The sequence below is a fragment of the Canis lupus genome, chromosome 1 (assembly GCF_011100685.1).
Source record: "Canis lupus familiaris isolate Mischka breed German Shepherd chromosome 1, alternate assembly UU_Cfam_GSD_1.0, whole genome shotgun sequence".
Lineage (NCBI taxonomy): Eukaryota > Metazoa > Chordata > Mammalia > Carnivora > Canidae > Canis > Canis lupus.
This window is the reverse complement of record NC_049222.1, coordinates 99,970,310-99,986,576: the sequence shown is the minus strand read 5'-3', so window position 1 is coordinate 99,986,576 and position 16,267 is coordinate 99,970,310. Positions and strand designations below refer to the sequence as shown.

General features: G+C 38.2%; 1 protein-coding gene and 1 long non-coding RNA gene across 7 annotated transcripts in view; one reads left to right on the top strand and one right to left on the bottom strand.

Moving 5' to 3' along the window:
- The window catches only part of MFSD14B (major facilitator superfamily domain containing 14B), a 75,098-nt gene that overhangs the window by 10,818 nt on the left and 48,013 nt on the right, over window positions 1–16,267 (top strand). For 5 of the 6 annotated variants that reach the window (XR_005354392.1, XR_005354391.1, XM_038527427.1 and 2 more), the window contains exon 2: window positions 10,760–10,855. Coding sequence is in view for 4 of the 6 variants with exons in the window: in XM_038527427.1 (XP_038383355.1) it covers window positions 10,760–10,855 (96 nt within the window). In the remaining 2 variants the exon portion in view is untranslated. Of the gene's footprint in view, window positions 1–3,796; window positions 3,814–10,759; window positions 10,856–16,267 lie in introns of those variants that run through there. The other variant, XM_038527425.1, reaches the window with a different exon arrangement.
- The window catches only part of LOC119870865, a 76,117-nt gene continuing 64,820 nt past the window's right edge, over window positions 4,971–16,267 (bottom strand). Inside the window, exon 3 of the long non-coding RNA XR_005354394.1 lies at window positions 4,971–7,029. This is a non-coding gene — a long non-coding RNA (uncharacterized LOC119870865). The remainder of the gene's footprint in view (window positions 7,030–16,267) is intronic.

The window sequence follows — 16,267 nt, the reverse complement described above, 5'->3', positions numbered from 1 at the left end:
CTGGAATACTGGCTTAGGCACTTAGTAACTGTGCAACTTGGGCGAGTTATTTGATTCTCTGCATCTGAGTTTTGTCATCTATAAAATGGGAATAATAATAGTTTCTATCGCAATTCAGTAAAGATAAAATGGTAGGATCTGTAATTTGCTTTGATTAGGTCTTGGCATAGTGTCTGTGTTGCTTCTGCTGCTATTGTAGGCTAACTTTTTCTTCTGTAATTACTGTGGCTGGAACTCCCAATACTGCGTTGTATATACAGTGTTGAAAGCAAACATCCTCTTCATGTTCCTGATCTTAAAACAAACGTTTTTTTCAGCCTTTCACCTAGTGACTGTGATATTAGGTGTGGATTATTTCCTATATGCCATTTACCATATTGAGATAATTTCTTCTACTTTTTAAGAATTTTCATCATGAAGAGCTGTTAATTTTGTCAAATGCTTTTTCTGCATTAGTGGAAATGATCCTGTGTCCGTTCCCCGCCCACACTTCATTTTAATGTGGTGTGTTCTGTTGATTGATTTTCATATGTGAACTTTTCTTATATTCCAGGAATGAATCTCACTTGGCCATAGTTATTAGAGCCCTTTATTTTTTTTAAGATTTATTTTTATTTATTTATTTATTCATGATAGACATAGAGAGAGAGAGAGAGGCAGAGACACAGGCAGAGGGAGAAGCAGGCTCCATGCCGGGAGCCCGCCGCGGGACTCCATCCCGGGACTCCATCCCGGGACTCCAGGATCGTGCCCTGGGCCAAAGGCAGGCGCGAAACCGCTGAGCCACCCAGGGATCCCTATTAGAGCCCTTTAAATAGGCTGCTGAATTTAGTTTGCTAGTATCCTGTTAAGGATTTTTGTATCGTTAGCATAAGGGAAATTAATCTGCACTATTTCTTGCATCTTTTTCTTTGGTACAGGTAAATGCTTTTTCTTCATAGAATGTGTTAGGAAGTTTTCCCTCTTCATTTTTGAGAGGACTTTGAGAGTGATTGACATTTGGTCTTGTTTAAATGTTTGGTAGAATTTACCAATGAAGCCATGAAATCCAGGACTTTTCTTTATTGGGAGATTTTTGATCACTGTTCCAATACTGTTACTAGTTCTAGGTATATTCATATATCCTATTTCTTTATGATTCTGTCTTAGTAGACTTTTCTAGGAATTTGTTCATTTCATCTAGATTATCCAATCCATTGGCTTACAATTGCTGATAAATATTTCACTTCCAATTTTAGAAATTTAAATCTTCCCTCTATTTCTTGTGGTCAGTCTCACTAAGGATTTGTTAATTTTTTAATAGTTTCATTATTTTTTGATAGTATGATAGTTTGATAATTCTCTGTTGCTTTTCTGTTCACTGTTGTATTTATTCCTGCTGTAACCCATTATTATTTACTTTTTCTTGCTTTGGTTTAGTTTTGCTTTTCTGGTTTCTTACAGTGAAAAGTTAGGTTATTGATAGCGGATTTTTTTTCCTTTTTTTTTTTTTTTTTGAATAATAAGGCATTTACAACTATAAACTTCCCTGTAAGCACTGCTTTAACTGAATTCAACAAACTTTGATATGTTGTTTTTATTTTTATTCATCTGAAAGTTTTGTGACCTTCCTTGTGATTTCTTATTTGACCTATAGCTATTTAGGTGCATATTGTTTAATTTCCATGTATCTGTGAATTTTCCATATTTCTTTATGTTACTGATTTCTAGTTTCATTACATTGTGGTCAAAAGAATGTAGTTTATATGATTTCAGTCTTTTTAATTTATTTAAACTTGTTTTATGATATTTTTGTGTACACATGAGAAGAATGTATTGCTGTAGTTGGGTGGGGTGATCGGTAAATATTTGTTAGGTTTACTTAATGTAGTGTTATTAAAATCTTTGCTTCTATTTTACTTCTGATTGTTCTATCCATTATTATAAGTGGGTATGGAAGTCTCCAACTATTATTGTTGAATTATCTGTTTGTGTCATTTATTTTTAAAGGGTGTAAGTGCCAGTAGGTGAGGGAGAATGAATGATTTAATATTACATAATATAAGTATCTTTGATACTGTGAAGAAGTCCTATAAACATGAAAGATTCCATTCTCCAATGAAAAAATATGCGAAGGAATGAACAGTTTGTAGACAAATAAAAATAACTTTCAAAAAAGTATAGGGAGGAAGTTCTACGTCTCTTGTAATCACAGAAGTGCAAAATAAAATGATATAAACATTAAATAAACAATAAACATTAAAAAGCCTAACTAGAAAATACTTAAAAATTATTTGCAGTCTTAGGATATGGGGAGACAGGTATTCTTAAACACTGTTAATGGTACCACAAGTAGCTCTTACAAATTTTTTTTTACAACGTCTTTGAAGCTTTTTAGTTTTCCTACATTTTGTTATGAATACTCCCCCATATTCATCACCCTACTTCAACAGTTAAAATCATACAAGGCCAAAATAAAAAAACCAACACATAAGGCCAATCTTATTACACCTGTATTTTTATTAAGCTGGTCATTACATATTAGTTGAATTGAATCCAGGTTTTGTGTTTGCTTTGTTTTATCTTGGCAAGGATACCTTATAAGTTATTTATTTCTTGTGTATCTCATCATGCAGCAAATAACCTTTGACTCTCTTTGTGATGTTATAATTGATCAGGTTTAAGAAAGTCTTGTCAGCTTAATTCCCTTATAAAGTAACATATCAACTTCATGGTTGTTGCCTAAATTGACTATATTAGTGAGGTTACAAAGTGGCAAGATTTTTTTTTTTTTTAATTTATGATAGTCACACAGAGAGAGAGAGAGAGAGAGAGAGAGGCAAAGACACAGCAGAGGGAGAAGCAGGCTCCATGCACCGGGAGCCCGACGTGGGATTCGATCCCGGGTCTCCAGGATCGCGTCCTGGGCCAAAGCAAAGGCAGGCACCAAACCGCTGTGCCACCCAGGGATCCCACAAAGTGGCAAGATTTTAAGTTAATCATTCCTTCATTCATTATCAAAATTCCTAAAAAGAACTTTTCCTAGTCAAATATTTGGTTATCCTAGGATACAGAAGAGCGGGATAAATGCTTCCTTTTTCCACTTTCCTTATTTAGCAGTTTTCAGAATGACGGCTTGGTTTTCTAGCATCCTCCAAAGATTGATGAACTTGTAAAATTGAACACATATGATATGTTTCAATCCATGGCAGATATTACTCTTTTACTCAGTCTTTGTCCAGTAGTAATTCCTCAGATTGGCTCCTGAATCCTTTTGATGTGACTGTAGTTTTCAGTAACATCTTTGCTTTTGGCAAGATAGGTTCCAGAATCAAATAAATTTCTTGCCCCAAACCTGGAATCAGCTTTGTCCAAAAAGCCCCATTTTCTTTTAGTGGGAAATGATATTTGAAGAACACAATCTTGGGCTATAAGGGGTGTTTGCACCTGTATGGTTGCTCATTTTTTCTAGGTCTTTTCAGTGGCTAGAACTAGAAAATTTTAACTGTTTTCTCATTAAGGTAATGTATATCATAGTGTGTATATTTTCTTAAACCAAATTTAGAATTTCAGATTTTTCTATTTTGATTTTATATTTGTATCTTCTCTATTACAAGGGAAATCTTGGTTCTTAGTCACAATAGCATAGTAACTTGTTTATTGTATTCTTATATTTGAAAGTTTCAGAATATAAAAACATTATTACTACCAACATGATTACTTAAAACGGTTTAAGGTTTGATTTTCTTTTTACCCTCCCTTAGAATATAGCTTCTAAGGATATTCATTCAGATTTGGTGTTTTAAAGCAGCTGAACCACAACTCGATAAATAGGTATGTTTGACATATTTAATTTGGATTTGATTTTGTTTTAGAATTAGCTAAAGGATTTACCTGGTTCCAAAGTTTAAACGTATCAAGAAACATATGGAATCTAGCTTCCATCCTGTCACTTTAACTCCCTTCTCTCCTTCCGGTATGTAATAGCTTGGATGCTTATTTTTCTTGACATCTTGTGTTTTGTTTAAGCAAATGTGTAAGCATTCATATTCACATATTTTTCAGTCCTCCCAGGTATAAAAGATACTGTACATTACACATTATTCTGTACCTTGCTTTTTGTTTGGCTACTATGGTAGCCATATGCACATGACACCTCATATTTTTGCCATATTGTCTTATGACAAATCCCTAGAGTGGGGTTGTTGCTTCAGAAGATAAATATGTAAGTATTGCCACATTGTACCATTTCTCATCCCCATTAGCAGTGTGTGGTCATATTGTCAAACTTCTGAAATTTTTGCCATTCCAATAGTGAGGAATTATGTCTAACTATAGCTTGATTTTGCATTTTTCTTATTATGAATAAAGTTGAAGGGCTATTTGATATCTTATTCTATGAACTGTTCATATCTCTTGCCCATCTTTTTGTTGGGTTGTTAGTCTTTTTCTTCTTGATTTTTTTTTTTTAAGAAACATTTTATGTTAGAGATATTAACTGACATAGTAAGCTGAAGTAGTTTTTTCTCCCACAGTATGTACAGCTTTTAAAAAATATATATTTTATTTATTTATTTAGAATGCACATGAGCAGGGGGAGGGGCAGAGGGAGAATGGGAGACTCAAGCAGACTCTGTTGATTGTGGAGCCAACGTGGGGCTCGATCTCACAACCCTGAGATCAAGACCTGAGCCAAAACCAAGAGTCTGTTGCTTAACCTGCTGAGCCCTCCAGGTGCCCCTATACAGCTTTTTGATTACAATTGTAATTTTATTACAATTGAATAAATAAAAAGCAATATATTCACATAATGGAGTATTATATGGCCATAAAATTGAATGATGGGGCAGCCCGGGTGGCTCAGCATTTTAGCGCCGCCTTCAGCCCAGGGTGTGATCTTGGAGACTCGAGATCAAGTTCCGCATCAGGCTCCCTGCATGGAGCCTGCTTCTCCCTCTGCCTGTGTCTCTGCCTCTCTCTCTCTCTCTCTCTTTCTCTCTTTCTGTCTCATGAATAAATAAATAAAATCTTAAAAAAAAATTGAATGATGAACATGGATGATTCTTGAAAACATGCTAAATGGAGGAAGCAAGGCACAGTAGGCAACATATTATATGATTCAATTTGTGAATTCCATTTAATATGACTCCAGAATACACAAATCCATAGAGATAGAGTACATTAGTCATTGCTACGAAATGGGGTGAGGAGAGAATGGGGAGTGACTGCTGATGGATATTAGGTTTCTTTTTGGGGTAATGAAAATATTCCAGAACTAGATAATGGTGGTAATTTTACAACCTGTGAATATACCAAGAAACATTGACCTGTACACTTGAAAACGGCTAATGGAATGGAATGTGAATTATAGCTGAAGAAAAAATTAAAAATGCATATCCTCAATCTAATAATGAGAGTATTAAACAAATTCAAATTGAAGGGCATTCTACAAATGACTGGTAAAGAATATATCAGTGGTTCTCAAAAGTGTAAAGATCACGAAAGTAAAAAATAAAAGCCTTAGTAGCTATCTCAGATTGGAATAATCCAAGAAAACATGAGAACAAAATGCAGTGCTAAATCCTGGGTTAGTTCCTAAATCAGGAAAAAGAAAGCGTTAGTGGGGAAAATGGTGACATTCATATAACACATATAAATTAGCTAAAGTAGTATAGCAATGTTAATTTCTAGGTTTGGGTAATAGTACCATAGTTATCAAAGACATTAATATTTGAGGAAGTTTGGCGAAGGATATACCAGAACCCTGTGCTGGTTTTGCAACTTTTCTGTAGGTTTTAAGTTGTTTTAAAATAGAGGTGACTGGGTGGTTCAGTTGGTGGAGCATCCGACTCTTAGTTTCAGCTCAGATCATCATCTCAGGGTCTCTCTCCCTTTCCCTCCACCTGCGCGCCCCCGCCCCCCCATTCAGTGTTTAATATTTCCTGTGATGGGTAGTATACAGACAGTCTTTTAAACACAATACTGGGGACCATGCCTTTTATTCATCTACAAGCTAACTTCAGTATGCTAGGAAAATCACGAGTTCACACCCTGGAGCGAGGGCCTTTTGGCTCCACTTTAGAGAAGTTTCCCTGTGTTGATTTTCAAGTATGTGTGGGCTGAGGGATGAGATTAGAGAACTGCAAAAGGGATCTCAAGACAGTTTTAAGAGTTTAAACTTAAACATGAGGGCAGAGGAGGGGACTTCATCACTTAAGGATTGCTACATAAAGCCAAATTTAGTGGCCTTAAAACAGCAACCATTAATGACAGTTGTTTGGGCTAGCTCAGCTTGGGGTTCTTCACTGGATTTGTTTGCAGTTACTTGTGCTTCTGTAGTCATCTGCAAGCTTGATGGAGTTGTTGTTTAAGTTGTTTAAGACGGCCTTGCTCCTCTGTCAGGCAGTTGGTAATAGCTGTTCACTGGTTGGCCTAGGTGGCCTTAGTAGGGAGGACTTCATATGCTTTCATCCTCCTGTGTCTAGAAGGTGTTTTCATGTGGTCTTGAAGGCCTCTGGAGGCTAGGTTCAGACGTCCATGTTGTCCCTTCACCTGACATCTGTTGGTCAGAGGAAGTTGTAAAGCCAGCCCAGATCCAGGGATATGGAGAAATAGACTCCACTTTCTTTTTTTTTTTTTTTTTTTTTTTTAATTTTTATTTATTTATGATAGTCACACAGAGAGAGAGGCAGAGATATAGGCAGAGGGAGAAGCAGGCTCCATGCACTGGGAGCCCGACGTGGGATTCGATCCCGGGTCTCCAGGATCGCGCCCTGGGCCAAAGGCAGGCGCCAAACCGCTGCGCCACCCAGGGATCCCCTAGACTCCACTTTCTGTTGGCATACACAGCACAGTCACATTGCAAAAAGATTACATGTACAGGAATGAGGTTCAGAATTTGTAGCTCAGTTTCTGCCGTCTTCTGCAGGTATCATAGGATGACATGTATATTTTATTTTAGAGTGATCACTCTTGAGTGTAGTATCAAGAAAGATTTGGAGAAGGCAGGGAAGAGAAGTCAGGGTAGGGTTAAGAGACTGTTGCAGTTGCCTGTGGGAGAGATGGTAGTATGAATGTATAAAGACATCACCACATATTTATCATCTAAACATCTCAAGATCTGTACTGATTTATAAAGGGGCAAATGGAGAGAAAAGACATTGAACTGATCCAGAGAGGCTGCACTAGATTAGGTTCAACTAGAAATGATTGGTTAGGTTTTGTTAAAGTTTTTCTGATTAGCTCAGATAATTTAGGGGAGAAACTTGTGATACTGTTTTTATCAGCATACTGGCCACCAAGACCTTAGAAAGAATTGGAGGGAATGCAGATTTATTTTTGTCACCTTCTTATATCCAGTTGCCCACACTAAATTCCCACCTTACCAGGGCCTGCCTGCCTGTCATACTACATTTCTCTTATGTAGCACTGGTATTGGCTAGGAATAAATGATAGTTTAGTTAAAGTAATTTATGTAGAGGTGAGAATAAGAAGGTGTGCGTTTTAGAACAGGTTTTTGTTAAACAATTTCTAGTTGATGCATCTAAACCTATATATAACATGTAAACAAAAAGGTTATTTGTTTTTTTGGTAAGGTGTTAAGATAGCATAATATCCTAAAGATGTATCACACAGATTAAAGTGTTTATCTGTTTTTATGTTTACTCAGCATTGCTGCCACATGGATCTCTATCTCAGTGGTCTCCCTAAATAGAGCTTCATTGCTGACGAAAGCACCAAACCATAGAAACTGCAAATGAGAAATAGGATTGCCTTCTTATGCTTCCTACTGTGTGCTATTTTCAGAGTTTTTTGAGATTCTTGTATGCATGATGCTTAATAAATAAAACAAATGATTCAAGAGCAATAAATAGTTCGGATATTTATTGACATGTTCACCCAGTGTTCGGAAGCAATTGTTCTGTCATGTGGGATGGGTGACTATCAGAATTTTTACCCAAATAACTAGATATTATTAGTAATGCATATAGGCTGATTTACTTTTTTTCATTTTTGCCACCACTTCTACATTTTTTTCTGTAGATTTTAAAACAGATTCTGAACATACTTTTCATTTCACAGATACATTAGTGTGTATCTCTAAGAGAGAAGGATCTTTAAAAAACACACCTTACTTCAATACTATTATTACAAGGAGTCTGCTTCTTTAGTATTAGCTAATACCCAGTCCGTTTTCAAATTTCCATGATTGTCTCACAATTGCCTTTTTTTCCAGGTAGTTTGTGTTAAACTCCAAAGTCTCACATACTGATTTTGGTTAATATTTCTTAAATTTCTTTTAATCTATATTCAAACATAGTTCTCCCTCCTTTTCCTTTTTCTTTTTTTTCTTTGCCCATATTGAAGAAACTGGGCCATCTGCTTCAAAAATGTTTCTACATTTTAGGTTTTGCTGTTTAAAAAGATCAGAGAAAAGATGTTCGTCTCAGAAGAAGAGATCCTTCTTCCATATTTTGTGGAGTGCTTATTACTTTAGTGGGGTGAGAGAAGGGCTGTTTGGATACATCATTGAACAAAGACAAAAATAATTTCCTTCATAGCATTTAAATTACCATTCCATGGGCAGAAGACAAAAATGAATTATGAAGTTTGTTGGAAATCCTCTAGAAAACAATAAGAGCATAACAAGGAGGTAGGGAGATGTTGGACAAGTGGGATGTGGGGTGAATGCCCTGGACATTTCAGAGAGTGGAGCAGAGGAGTTGCCAAGCTCTGACTTCTATTTAAATGGGGCATGGTACTGGCAGCCCAGGTGGCTCAGCAGTTTAGTGCCTGCCTTCGGCCCAGGGCAGGATCCTGGAGACCCGGGATTGAGTCCCGTGTCTGGCTCCCTGCATGGAGCCTGCTTCTCCCTCTGCCTGTGTTTCTGCATGTGTCTCTGCCTCTCTCCATCTTTCTCTCTGGTCTCTCATGAATAAATAAATAAAATCTTTAAAAGTAAATAAATGGGGCATGGTGGCTGATGTGCAGTGGGTGAAGGAGCAAGCGTAGGAAGCTACTCTGTAATTTAGACAAGAGATGCTAGAGGAATAGATGGAAGGCAGTGTGGGGAGAGCAAGGGTGATAGCCAAGTTTCCATGTCTAGCAGCTGGAATGGCTTAGCAGAGGGTCTCAGAAAGCTAAATCACAGGCAGATGCTAAAGAGTTGCTGCCATTTCCATGCACTATTCTGTTAGTAAAGGACTATGGAAATCTAGTACTTTTTGAAGGCTATGTTCAAGGGCTTTTGGCTTGGAGAGTTGAGTTTTTACAAGTTTGTATTTTTAATAACATTTGTTCTTGGCTCTTTGAAAATTTTCAAAACTACAAAAAAAAAAAAGTAAAATTATATTCCTTTCATCTAAATTCAGCAGTTAGCATTTTGTGACATTTGCTTTAGGAACTATGTATGTACCAATTTTTTTCCCCCAAACCATTTGACAGTTGCAGAAATCGAGAACACCTGTATGATTATTTTATATAAAGTCCATATGTAGATTTTATCCTTTTGCTCCCCTTCCCCCAGGATCCACTCCAAGATCTCCCATTTTGTTGTGGCTCTGCCCTCCTTCAATATGCATGAGTCTCCTTACCTTCACTTTTGTCTTTTATGACCTTGACATTTTTAAGGAGACCAAGCCAGTTGTCTTGTAGAATGTCCCACAATTGGGATTTGTCTGATCAATCATTTCCTTATGATTAGACTCCAGTCAAGTGATGCAGATTTACTTCTGCCTTATTATTATTATTATTATTTTATTTATTTATTCATGAGAGAGAGGCAGAGACACAGGGAGAGGGAGAAGCAGGATCCCTGTGGGGAGCCCAATATGGGACTTGATCCCCGGACTCCGGGATCATGACCTGAGCCAAAGGCACATGCCCAACCATTGAGCCACCCAGGTGCCTTCTTTATAACTTTTAAAGACTTAAAAATATTAAGCATAGACATAGCATGGATTTTACTGCAGGCATCACTTCCAGTTACTACCAAGTGGTAGGTAGCAAAGCGTGCTAAATCGATTTATTTCCGGAAGTCATAAGCTGCAGACAACTAGCAGAATAGACAGTCTTCAAATGTGACAGAAACAGGGGCACCTGGGCGGCTCAGTGGTTGAGGGTCTGCCTTTGGCTTGGCTCATGATCCCCAGGTCCTAGAATTGAGTCCTGTGTCGGGCTCCCCACAGGGAGTCTGCTTCTCCCTCTGCCCATGTCTTTTTTTTTATCTCTCATGAATAAATAAAATCTTGAAAAACAAAAAAACCCCAAATGTAACAGAAACAGAAAGCTGGATATTGACACCTTAGTATGGACTGTTTTCCTTATTCTTTCTCCCCCATCATTTAAATTATCTGTGATGCCCCTGAAGCTTTTGAGCAAGTGACCTACATGCCTGCCTTTCTCTTTACATAAAAGGCCAAGTTGCTGAGGAACACATTGTTAGCAAGAGACAGAATAGTCAGGTCTTAGAACCTCAGTCTCTTAAAGACCCGGTTGATTCTCAGCCAAAGCTCAGTTATTTGTGTTGATGGGACAAGTAAAAAGTTTATGACTTTGGCATCTTCTATGATTAGGCAAGATTCATTCATCAGGGATGGCACAGAATGAAGTTTCATCGTATATAATATAGGTAGGTCCTAAGTTTATTTTATACAGCATTTTTTCATACAGTATTTTGTTGTTGTTGTTAGATACCATTTTAGCAAAATGGATCTTGTATCTGTCTGCCTTTTTTTTTTTCTGTCTGCTGTTTTTCATAATAACTTTCTTCCTTTTTTAGCTACAAGGCTTTGGCAGACCAAGTGTATACCATGCTGCTATTGTCATCTTCCTAGAATTCTTTGCGTGGGGCTTGTTGACAACTCCGATGTTAACTGTAAGTATTGCTAAACAGGTCCTTGTCTTGAAAGCAGAAGAGAGGTTCTTAAGCATATATCCTAAGGGCCAAATGTCTACCTATGTGTTTGAGAGAAACACTGGGCAGCAGCTTAAGACTGCTTATTCTACTGGTTTGTATCCACTGTGTAGACTGAACTACCTGCAACAAAACACCTGGGCTGCATGTTAAATATTCTTGGAAGTTCTGTGGGTGAAATGTATGTATTTAGGAAGACCATGGAGATGAGATGCACTAGGGGAAATTTTTGCAAAGTTTTATTGAGCTTTGTAACTTAATTTGTATGGATATGATGGCCTTTGACCAAGAACCTAGTAAATTGATTGGTAATTACGTGCCTTGTAACAGTGAAAATGATAATCATAATAATGTCTAAATTTCCATATTTGGTAGCTAACTTACAGTCATTTCTTTGCAGAGGCTCTATTAATTTCTTAGCAAGAACCTGGATGTTTGATACGTGTGTGGTTAAAGGAAGGGAGATGCTTAAGAAAGGATAGGCATGTAGGCTTTGGGTGCTTAATCACTAGTTTATTTTTTAATAAATATTTTATTTATTTACATTTTAGAGAACGCACACATGTGCAAGTGCGTAAAGTAGGGGGAGAAGGAGAGAAAAATCCCAGGCAGACTCCATGTGGAGCACAGAGCTTGACACAGGGCTCAGTCTCAGGACCCTGTGATGACGTGAGCCTTAATCAAGAGTCAGGTACCTATTTGACTGAGCCACGAAGGTGCGCCTCAATTACTAAGAATTTTAATTAAAATATTTTTAAAATTGAAAAAAGAAGATGTTTTTAAATTGACCTTAAATTTCGGTTGTCTTGGGGCAGCCTGGGTGGCTCAGCGGTTTAGCGCCACCTTCAGCCCAGGGCCTGATCCTGGAGACCGGGATTGAGTCCTATGTCGGGCTCCCTGCATGGAGCCTGCTTCTCCCTCTGCCTGTGTCTCTGCCTCTCTCTCTCTCTCTCTCTCTCTGTCTCTCATGAGTAAATAAAAAAAAAATTTCAGTTGTCTAAATTGTTCTTTAAAAATCATAGCAAAAATGAATTATTGGGACTTAACCAAGATAAAAAGTTTCAGCACAGCAAAAAACAGTCAACAAAACTAAAAGACAACCTACAGAATGGGAGAAGATATTTGCAAATGACCTATCAGACAAAGGGCTAGTATCTAAGATCTATAAAGAGCTTATTAAACTCAATACCCAAGAAACAAACAATCCAGTCATGAAATGGGCAAAGGCATGAACAGAAATTTCACCAAAGAAGACATAGAAATGGCCAACAAGCACATGAGAAAATGCTCCGCATCACTTGCCGTCAGGGAAATACAAATCAAAACCACAATGAGATACCACCTCACACCAGTGAGAATGTTGAAAATTAACAAGACAGGAAACAACAAATGTTGGAGAGGATGTGGAGAAAGGGGAACCCTCTTGCACTGTTGGTGGGAATGTGAACTGGTGCAGCCACTCTGGAAAACTGTGGAGGTTCCTCAAAGAGTTAAAAATAGAGCTACCCTATGACCCAGCAATTGCACTACAGGGGATTTACCCCAGAGTTACAGATGCAGTGAAATGGCAGGACACCTGCACCCCAATGTTTATAGCAGCAATGTCCACAATAGCCAAACTGTGGAAGGAGCCTCGATGTCCATTGAAAGATGAATGGATAAAGAAGATGGGGTCTATGTATACAATGGAATATTACTCAGCCATTAGAAACGACAATTACCCACCATTTGCTTCAATGTAGATTGAACTGGAGGGTGTTATGCGCTGTGAAGTAAGTCAATCGGAGAAGGACAGACATTAAATGGTCTCATTCATTTGAGGAATATAAAAAATAGTGAAAGGGAATAAAGGGGAAAGGAGAGAAAATGAGTGGGAAATATCAGGGTGACAGAACATGAGAGACTCCTAACTCTGGGAAATGAACTAGGGGTAGTGGAAAGGGAGGTGGGCGGGGGGTTGGGTGACTGGGTGACGGGCACTGAGGGGGGCATTTCACGGGATGAGCACTGGGTGATATGTTATATGTTGGCAAATCGAACTCCAATTAAAAAGTGTACAATAAATAAAAAATAAAAATCAAAATCATTGGTGGGTTAACTCTTCCCAGTCACCATTTTGCCTTACCAGAGAATCACTTTGAATACAGATAATCTATGTTCCCAAATTAACTTTAGAAAATAGGGAACTTTAGAGGGAGGGTGTTAGCCTTATGTAAGACTTTGCTATACAGCTTTTAATTCTGGCACATACGTATATACATACATACATTTATTCGTTTATTTTGAAGATTTTATTTATTCACGAGAGACACACAGAGAGAGGTAGAGACACAGGGAGAGGGAGAAGCAGGCTCCCCATGGGGAGCCTAATGTGGGACTCCATCCGGTTCCCAGGTTCACGCCCTGAGCCAAAGGCAGACGCTCAACCACTGAGCCACCCAGGCGTCCCTAAATAGTATTTTTCTTGTGGAACTAGAAATCTGCTGTAGTGATATTACAGGTTTCTCAATATAGAGTTAATCCTATAATCAGTCTGTATTAAGAATTCAAAGTTAAGTGAAGAATAATGTTTTTGAGGTCTTGTTAGAAATTGTAAAACCACTTTCCAGACAATTAAAAACTTTGGAGACCTTTTTGGCCCTAGATCACAGATTGTCAGATCTCTTAATTTTTTTTTTAAGATTTTATTTATTTATTCATGAAAAAGAGAGACAGAGAGACAGAAACACAGGCAGAGGGAGAAGCAGAGGGAGAAGCAGGCTCCATGCAGGGAGTCCGACACGGGACTCGATCCCGGGTCTCCAGGATCACGCCCTGGGCCGAAGGCGGCGCTAAACCACTGAGCCACCTGGGCTGCCAGAGTCGATGTGGCTTTTTTCTTACTGCCCAATGCAGCCTTATAAGCCAGCTAAAATGCTGCTTTACTTTCTTTTTGCAGTTTCTGAGCAGTTTTACTGTTTGCAAATATTTGGTTAAAATATACACTTATATCTGTGGAGTACAGGCTTGCTAGCATCACTCTGACACTACAGTGTCATAGAAGATTTGCTGAATTAATAGATGGGTTCATTCTCTTTTTTCTGAGTCCTTCGTGTTGCTAAATTATGCTAAATGTCCTGTACTGTCTTATCTTCCTCAGCCTTTACAACACAGTTTGCTACCTCTGTTTCTGTTCTGATGTGGCAGGGCTGGTTCCTTTCTCCTTTTGGAGAGAAGAAAAAAAAAAAAGATTTTCTCTGGCATATCCTCTGTACTTTCTACCTTTTCTGGTTGGACAGAGAACTGGTAAGAAAGGGACAAAATTATAGTTTATTTTATTATAGCAAAAGTTCATTTATCCTATTCCTTTATGTTGGGGTTTATTGTTGTCAGATAACTAGTTCTTGACATCCTGCATCTGTCACCCATCATGGTGTTGTAACTATTAGGATGATGGTACATGTGTTTTTTTTTTTTCCCCAAGTGGACAGCATTCTGTCCTGTTTCCATGAGGTGAGAAAAATAGTTTAAGGTAAGGATTTGGAGATACAGAACAGTAACTACATATTAATATTCTGTGCAATCTGACTATCTGCATCCTAGCACACACTAGAAGTGCTCTGTTTGAAGTAGTATAGATTGGACACTTTCCAAGGTGCCAGAGGAATAGGAGACCTCATTTTTGTCTAGTCTCAGGAATTCAGTTAGAAAACTATCAAATGATTCTAAACACCTGCAAACTCAACTGGAGATCTAAGAAAAGAATTGGCACAACTCTGCAAATAGAAAAGTGACCACTTTCTGCAAGAATGACAAGACAGAAAAACTCACCTCAGAAAAAGAACAAGAAGCAGTACTAACTGCAGGTCCTGATCAGTATGGATTTAAGTAAGATGTTGGAACTAGAGGGATCCCTGGGTGGCGCAGCGGTTTAGCGCCTGCCTTTGGCCTGGGGCGCGATCCTGGAGACTCGGGATCGAGTCCCACGTCGGGCTCCCGGTGCGTGGAGCCTGCTTCTCCCTCTGCCTGTGTCTCTGCCTCTCTTTCTCTCTCTCTCTGTGACTATCATAAATAAATAAAAATTAAAAAAAAAAAAAGATGTTGGAACTAGAGTTCAGAATAATGATTATAAAGTTACTAGCTAGGCTTGAAAACATAGAAAACACTAGAGAATCCCTTTCTGGAGAAATGAACTAAAATCTAATCAAGTCAAAATAAAAAAAGCTATTAATGAGATGCAATAAAAAATAGAAGATCTAGGGCACCTGGGTGGCTCAGTCAGTTAGGCATCTGCCTTCGGCTTAGGTCATGATCCCAGGGTCCTGGGATCAAGCCTTGCATTCAGACTCCTTACTCTTTGGGGAGCCTGCTTGTCCCTCTCCGTACCACTCTCCCTGCTTGGGCTCACTATTTGTGTCAAATCTTTTTTTTTTTAAGATTTATTTATTTATTTACTTATTTATTTATGATAGACACAGAAAGAGAGAGAGAGAGAGAGAGAGAAAGAAAGAGCGAGAGAGGCAGAGAGACACAGGAGGAGGGAAAAGCAGGCTCCATGCCAGGAGCCCGACGTGGGACTCGATCCCGGGACTCCAGGATCACGCCCCGGGCCAAAGGCAGGCACTAAACCACTGAGCCACCCAGGGATCCCCTGTGTCAAATAAATCTTAAAAAAAAAAATTGGAGGCTCTAAATGCTAGGATAAATGAGGCAGAAGAGACCATTAGTGATATGGAAGACAAAATGATAGAGAATAAAGAAGCTGAGAAAAAGATAAACAACTACTGGATCACCAGGGGAGAATTTGAGAGATAAGTGATGTTATAAAGTTTAAAAAAATTTGCATAATTGAGATCCCAAAAGAAGAGGGAAGGGGTGAGGGCCCAAAGGTATATTGGAGCAAATTATAGCTGAGAACGTCCCTAATCTGGGGGAGGAAACAGGCATCCCAAGTCCGGGAGGCCCAGAGAATCCCCCCTCAAAATCCATAAAAATAAGTCAATACCCCAGCGTATAATAATAGTGAAACTTGCAAAACTCAGAGACAAAGAGAAAGTCCTGAAAGCAGCTCAAGACGAGATCCGTAACCTACAAGAATAGAAACATTACATTGACAGCAGATCTATCCACAGAAACCAGAAAGGACAGGCATGATATATTCCAGGTGCTAAATGAGAAAATATGCAGCCAAGAATACTTTATCCAGCAAGGATGTCATTCAGATTGGAAAGAGATAAAGAGCTTCCAGGACGAACAGAAACTAAAAGAATTTGTCATCACAAAACCAGCCCTGCAAGAAATATTAAAATATAAAATATATTAAAAATAAAAATAAATAAAAATTAAAATATAAAATATAAAAATATTAAAACATAAACCAGAAAGGAATAAAGA